This window comes from Drosophila mojavensis, unplaced genomic scaffold (assembly GCF_018153725.1).
Source record: "Drosophila mojavensis isolate 15081-1352.22 unplaced genomic scaffold, ASM1815372v1 contig_74, whole genome shotgun sequence".
Taxonomy (NCBI): Eukaryota; Metazoa; Arthropoda; class Insecta; order Diptera; family Drosophilidae; genus Drosophila; species Drosophila mojavensis.
In genome coordinates this window covers 24283015-24290457 of record NW_025318899.1, presented here as the reverse complement: position 1 = coordinate 24290457, position 7443 = coordinate 24283015, and the positions used below count along the sequence as shown (strand labels likewise).

The 7443-nt window shown below is 40.8% G+C and overlaps 1 protein-coding gene across 1 annotated transcript; it reads left to right on the top strand.

The window, feature by feature from the left end:
* Positions 1 to 2369: 2369 nt before the first annotated feature.
* Positions 2370 to 3558, top strand: LOC6583504 (actin-binding Rho-activating protein). Its single transcript, XM_002009136.4, has 3 exons — positions 2370 to 2511; positions 2566 to 2865; positions 2918 to 3558. Exons 1-3 carry the CDS (start codon positions 2488 to 2490, stop codon positions 3194 to 3196), a joined length of 603 nt encoding a protein of 200 aa, XP_002009172.2. The 5' UTR covers positions 2370 to 2487; the 3' UTR covers positions 3197 to 3558.
* The last annotated feature ends 3885 nt before the right edge of the window (positions 3559 to 7443 follow it).

The following is a 7443-nucleotide window of genomic DNA, read 5'->3' as shown; positions in this document are numbered from 1 at the left end:
ATTCCTTTGTGCAAACAGGTGTTGGGCGTACAAGGTACATCCAAAATGCAAATATGGAGCTCTGCTGTGCAAATTAAGCAGCCATTCCAATATCCAATATCCAATATTCCACGCATACTATCTAAAATTCACAAAAATTTATTGACGGACGTGCCTCGATTGCCAAGCAAACATAAGAATCAGTCGAGCGCGACACCACCGAGCCCCACTCCCATCACCACAATTGACCTCCTATCAAGCATGTGAAGTGTCAAAAGTTGTTCTTTGCCAAATTGAATTATGCAGTGATGCTTTTTTAAAGACACATGATACAAATTTAAGCTGAAACGTGCAGCTGTGTCCACAGAGACACAGATTTGTTCAGGGACTCTTGCATCTTTAGCATTTACCCAGCACTCTCGGCTGCTCGTTCGGCCACTCTTGGGCCCAGCGGAAACGAGAAGCTGTAACTAAATCCTGTTGCAATCACAAGCAAACAACAGACATACTTGACAAGTGGGCTTAAATGCAGGCTGTCAGCCAGCTTGCAGCATCTGCTACATGAAGCAGAGACTTTCTCAAGCAGAGACTTTGCTTCAATTTAGTAGAGAACAATAAGCTGAGTGAATGCCTGGTTGATTGCAGCTCAAATCACAGCACAAACTCTGCTAAGTGCAATTCTTTTGTTTGTTTGTAATTGATTAGAGAGCATTTAATGAATACAAACTCAAGCTAATTAGTATAAACTTTTATATAAGCTTAAATGACAATTTTTAATACTTATGCCAAATACCCAGATAAACGTCGAACTAAGCTCTCCTCGCGCCTCTCCCTCAGGACATCAAAGGCAGCTATGAATGCCTTGGAGTATCGAAGCATTTACCATAAATAAGTAAAAGCTAATACTGGGTGCCCAGCTCTAATCACCCCAAGTGCTGGAAATCAAACACAGACAATCCCCTTCCTAAGCCTGCAGATACAAATGCCAGACACCAGCTTTAATTGCGCATTAATGTTTATTGCGGAGCGGAAGTGGCGCCATTCTCCCGCTCCCCGATTTCTCCCACATTTGCTTAGCTATGCCAACAAATCCGCTCGCAGTCTGTCCGTGTCGAGCAGCGCTTGAAATACTCTTTGCCGGAGGAATGGTAAATATGTCACATTCTTAAGCTGCACAATAAACAATGGAGAAATTCCTAGTATGGTCACCCCGCTCATAGCTGAGTATTTGACTTGATTCCAAAGTAAACCAGGTTTAAATCCCAAACGGATATTGTAGCAAATGAACACAGGCTGATAAATAATGAGAGCAGAATATCATAAATTCCAGCGGAAACAATTACACGAAATTATTTATAAATACATTTTAAAGCTGAAATGAATAAAATTTTAATTATCCACTGAAATTATTATATTAAAAGCAACCGGAAAAAATGCTGCACACCTGATATGCTTCACTTTTGTTGTCTAAATTCACTTTTAAAAAATGATGCATACTTTTCAGGGATTCATTACCAACGATGCAAAAAAAAAAAAAAAAAAAAAAAAACACAAAAAGAAACGTTTCATGTATTAAATATTTTTCCCCTGAAAGAATTTTTATTTAATTTGACCATGAAACATTTCCGCTTTATTTATTTTTTAATGTGTGTAGCGTTTTAATTTATATTTAATATTAATTGTATATAAGCGGAAATAGAATTGTGATTTAATTTACAAATTTATTGTTTTTTGCGCCATTTTTGGAAAAGTTTTGTATGTTCATGTTATACAATAATAAATTTAAAGTTCTTCAATAAATAAATATTACACAAAAATCTGTATTTTTGTAGAATAAATAGGCTTATTAATGTTTTGCAATTATCATAAAGCTCTAATATTACTCTTAAGTATATTCACATTCTGTGAGTAGAGTATTAAAGATGCGATAAAAACTTAAGACATTTTTGGGGGACTTTTGTCCATTTGGTTTCATTAATTTTGTTGGTTCGTGCATTCGGTCTCTGAATTTGTTTTGTATTTCCTGGTCTGCTAAGCTCAAATACTTCCGCCTGCTTGCGCGCTATTGTGGCACAGAATTTATGGTGTAGTTGGCTGGCAGTTTCCGCCGCATTTTCCACATGCTTGCCGCAGGATAGGAAAGTGCTTTAAGCTCAACGCCATTTCGCTGGATAGATTAATTGGGTTATGCTGCGACAACCTTTTGACCTTTCGCTTGCCGCCCCTCAACAGCGGCAAGGCGTGCCATCGGCTCAGTCCTCGAGCTATTGATGAGGATTAGCGTTCGTGTGTCCAGTCGAGTCTGCCGCCCCTTGATAGGGTGTTGATGTGTTTAGACAGCGGTTGGGCAAACTGTCCGCCACATTTGCCCGAGATAGCAGGCGTTCTGTTTTTCAGCTTGTCGGCCGGCAGAGAGGCAACAAATATTGACGTTTCAGTCAGTTTTTGTTTTGAAAATCTAAAAAAAAAAATAAAAAAAATTATAAGTGGACTTTTTAAAAGCATATAATGGAGGCTAAAGGCAACACAGTGGTAGGTTCAGACATCGAACACTTAGCTCGGGCTTACCCCAACCTTTTTTTCAAGGAGAGGAGTGTCCTGTCGCGCATCAATATGTTTAACCAGCACGTGGAGGAGCACAAAAACTGGCAGCGTATCAATCCCTTCGCCCACTACAATGTGCGAGATGTACCCAAGCGCAGCATTCAAAAGGACCTGTACGGCACCCCACCCGCCGGCAGCCTCTCTGAGCGGCGCGCGGTGCAGGCGCAGATCCTATCCCTCCAAGAGATCCTACAGCTATGCGAGCTGATCAACGAAAATGGCGAGCGACAGTCGGCGGATGATGCCGCAGAGGTTAGCCTCATGTTTGGCGTGCTCTTTGAGGTGGGTAGCTCTGGTAAAGGTTCCTCCATCAACTCACCTGCCTGCCTTACAGATGTACAACCACATCTCTGACAAACTACTTGGCACGCTGCTCTGCGCGCGCAAGCACAAATACATTGACTTCGAAGGCGAGACACTATTTCAGGGTCGCGACGATAAGAAAGGCGTGCGTCTTTTGCGGCCTTTCGAGGAGCTAAGGGATGGCATTTTGAACAAAATCGAGAGCCTCCGTTGCATTTTAGCTGAGCAGCCCGTGGAGCCTATGGAGCCTGTGGAGCCTGTTGATCCTATTGAGCCTGTTGAGGCTGTGGAGGCTGTGGAGCAACCGTAGCTATGTAATAGGATGCCTTATTCTTGAAGGTGGCACGTGGCACGTGGCACGTGGCACTTGCCTGTCATACAATCGCTGACCCGTGTCATTGGTGGCACACACCGCACACCTTACACCACACACCACACTCCTCGGGGCACGTGCGCCACTCTCCAAGCCTTTAAAATTTAATTAAATTAACATTTCGGCTGCCTGAAGCCCGCTCAGTCCCAAGCATCTGTCCGCCCCGAGCCAAATGGCGCCCTGCTGTGATCTACGAAATACACCTGCCTCTCAAATTGTCACCTCGGATACACAGCTAATGTATCGAGAACACACATTTTAGCCAACATTTATATGCAAATAAATATCTTTGAAAAGCCCTCGTCTATTGTGACTCCGGCCGGAAATGAGTTCAAAGCAACGCCGTGCGGCATTTAGCATGTGGCTAGGTTACCAAAATATTGATATATGCACCGTGCGTACAGCGATACATATACATATCTATTTGTATTTTCACCTTAGCCGTTTTCGGTTGTATTCCCGCGTGGCACAGTGCGCAATGTTTTCGGATTTTATTGGCGTTCAATTACAACTTCATTAGCTCCCTATCGCAACAAGCGTGTTGAATACATATTAATGGCCGCCTAGCATGGAGGTTGCTATGCAAGCATTTACATCAATCTCAATAAATATTTTAAAAACAGTCAAGTGGTACATTTGAATAATAAATCCACATATCTACATAGTTATTTCATTACTATTCCATATCACAGATCTCATGGTGAATATGTAAGAGACATGGGAAGACATTCCAATGTTCGTTAAATAGGCGATATTATGGATCTTTATGGTCACCCTAATTCACTATACAGATGCTTAGCTACCAAGGCAAAAAATAGTAGACTCAAAAGGTGACATACATTAAATTGCCCTATAAGACCCCACATTTAACTCTTCCCTATATCTGATAGATATTGTTAAAAATAAAAGTTATCGATAAGTGTAAGAATTCTCTGATTTGAACTTTCTCTTAAATGTGAAAATTGATAAATTAAAGCTTACAATAAAAAATAAAATAAAAAAAAATAAAAAAAAATTAATACTTTGCAATTCTTTAATATTCATAAAGTTTGATGAAATATATACAAGAAAATATACCAGAAATATATAAAATGGGTTTTTGCAGATAAAACAATTCAATTGTGATCTGATAATTCTGAATGAAAAAGACCTTTCAAAACTTCTTAATTCAATTTTAATTACTTACATTTTATTTTGATTATACAAAAGTTGTTTTTAATACGCTTATTAAATTCCTATTCAATTCCTATTCCTTCAAATTTATCGCTTTCAATGAAACGTTTTATGTTGTATTTCCTCCTTAACTATAGCAAAGAATCTTGTTCAAAGCGCTTTAAGAGCAGATATACTTAGTTCAATTACTTTAATTGTATCATACGAACACTATATTTTTGTTGATACTAAAGGAATTCTCTAGTGCTCGATCAAGTTTTTTCTTCACTCAACAGTAAAGTAAACGTCAGGATAATGTTCAGCTTGTTATTAGTCCCTCCCATAGAAATACTATTTGATATACATTCAAGTTAATGTGTTCATCAAGTGTTAAGTGCCTCAGGTGGTATTTGTGTCTGCTGTGTTTGTGGTGTATATAACCAGAGCAAAGCTCAAGTGCAGCAGGGTATTTTCTTTTTCTTTTGATATATTTTTAATGTGTAATTAGGGTTTATTATTTTTTGGGAGAGCCACCGCTCGCTACCTTGCCACTTGTCACCCACTGCCACCCACCCACGGCCACTGAGCACCACCGACTACTGCCTCAGCTCGAGCTGGGCGTGAGTGAGCGACTAATGTACCGTTGATTTGATTTAACGACAAATTGCTTCTGGTGGGATACGGCTGTGAAGTAGAGCCGCCTGGCATATTGTCTCGTAATTCGTGTGGCCCACGCGATTGCTTCCACATTTATGGAGCTACATTTGACACACTGGGCGGCATGCGTCTGGGTCTGGGTGCTCCCCCGATGACATTGAAATTGGGCATGCCTAATTCAGCATGGAACATGCGTAATTTATGTGTATTGCGGAATCCTGTGCTCCTTTCAAAAATTTGCTTGTCAGTGTGTCAGGCTTTTCTTTCTGCCTGACAAGCAGCGAGACATACGCATCTCTGACTTGATTTTGTTCATTTATGTGTGGGCGCGGGGGGAACAGCATCCAAAATAAACATGTTTCCGTTTTAGCAATGGATTTTTGTTCTATGCAAATGCCAGGATACGGATCGTTGCGCACAACTTCCGTGCCCCATTTATCCGGCAGCCAACTACAACGGAAGGCCGCAGCCAATGCCAATGCTAAAGCAAAGCGCATAAAATATCCCAACACATTGCCTCTGTGTGTGTGCGTGTGTATCTCTGTGGGTGGATGGTTAAACACTGCAGGCGCTGATTGCTCAACTCTAAAATGGTCAAGGTCCGTTTTTTGTGGGAGGGCCATGAGGGCTTCGATGGATCCCTTGGCGAGGCGATTCAACTCCGAGCTAACTTGGCCTAAGGTAAGCAACACAAGTGGACACCATATGTCAATTGAGCCCCTGCCTGTGCCTGTGTGCGTGTGTGTCTGTAGTTAAGTATGATGCCGTCAACATATGAACTTGAGTCTGACCCAGCTCAGACTTCTGCATATTTTAGCTAGTAATTCTATTTCCAAGTATTGAGTTTGCTTTTTGGCAACGCTCCAATGAGCTTATTGACTTTCAGTTTCTATTTGTCTGCTGGAAGTAACGTCAAATGCAGTTTGGACAGAGCATATACTAAATTAAATAAAAAGCAAAATATTGATTTTGGCAATTGTTCCAAGACAAACTTTAAGAACATATCAAGAAGATTCACATATTTTCAATATTGCCAATAAGAAAAGGCAGTGGCAAACTTTTCTTATTGGAAATCGCAAATAATAAGCATAAGTCCCGTTTTGATTGCTTACCTTTCGTCGGTTATCTTTTCTTGTATACCTTTTGTGTCTTTAAGAATATTGCTTGCCTTTCTGTGGGGCTTCAGCAACTTAAGTCCAGCCAAGATGTCGGCGTCGGCCTTGCCTGTTGGCTTAAATTTCCGTCAAAACTGGTTGCTAATTTATGAGCACTTTGTGGGGTTGTTAGCTAGAGGCCGTAAGATGAGCACGCAGTGTATATCGCGCGCTTCCGCTTCCCGTTTCCCATTTCCGGCAATATTTTTCGAGCTGCTGTCAGTGGGCGATGTTGTGCTTTTGTGTACGTCTCAAAGGATTTGGCAACTACAAGGTGGTAAGCCGTTTCTGATGTGCCCGCAAAGGTCAAGCCCGTAGACAGGGCGACACATTAACAATGTCATAAACAAAGACTAGGCGAAACCTTCGGGCCAACGCAATCATAAAATAGTCATTTAACAATTGATAAGCCATGCCATTCTACGTAGCTGTCACAGGCAATAATAGCCTGCCAAATGAAGAACGAACGAAGATTCAACAGGAATTCTCAGTACCGAGCTCCGTTCTAGGTCCGAGGCGCCGTCGCAGCTGTCAAAATATGCCAGGGCATTATGAATCTGTGCGCAAGCAATAAGCAAACAACTTATATTTATGGAAATATTTTGGATATGATAAAAACACCACAAAGAACATAAAAAACTAATTTTGGAAAAATAACACGCCAAGCAGAAAAAGTTTGCAGACGACGCCAGAGGACAATTCTCGAAAGCATTATCTCTCAATTTTATACCACAATTCTATTATTTATATCCCGCACTATGGCCCAGTTGCTAAAAGTACAGCTGGATGTAGACGTACTAGGCTCAAGAATGGAGCAACTGGCCAAGTAGAAAGGTCACTGCGTCTAACCCTGAGCCAGGCCGCCAGCTGCTGACAGTGATAAAGCACTGGGCAATGAAGCAACAAAGTGCACACAAGCGAAGCTGAGCGGAAACAACAATAACACAATCCCTTCAATAGAAACTTCAACTCGGAGCACTTCTCTTTAACATCACGAAGATTATATTGTAGTACATTAAGAGAGCACTAAGCAGGCTGACTTTAATTCGCATTCTACCAGTTTGATTAATCAATTTATTTGCATATTTGAGTGCCTCCTTTTAAATAATAAATGAAATAATTCATTTTCATTGAATGGAAAAATGCTGTCACCAATTACAAATAGACTAGTTATCGAATTACATAAAGATTTTTTGCCAATTTTCAAGTACCAAGTCAATA

Bases quoted from the DNA above. Each gene is read 5' to 3' on its own strand.
- LOC6583504 (XM_002009136.4), top strand. From the start codon at position 2,488: ATGGAGGCTAAAGGCAACACAGTG. The intron at 2,512-2,565 runs GTAGGTTCAGAC...CTTTTTTTCAAG, and splicing joins AGGCTAAAGGCAACACAGTG to GAGAGGAGTGTCCTGTCGCG. The intron at 2,866-2,917 runs GTGGGTAGCTCT...CCTGCCTTACAG, and splicing joins TGTTTGGCGTGCTCTTTGAG to ATGTACAACCACATCTCTGA.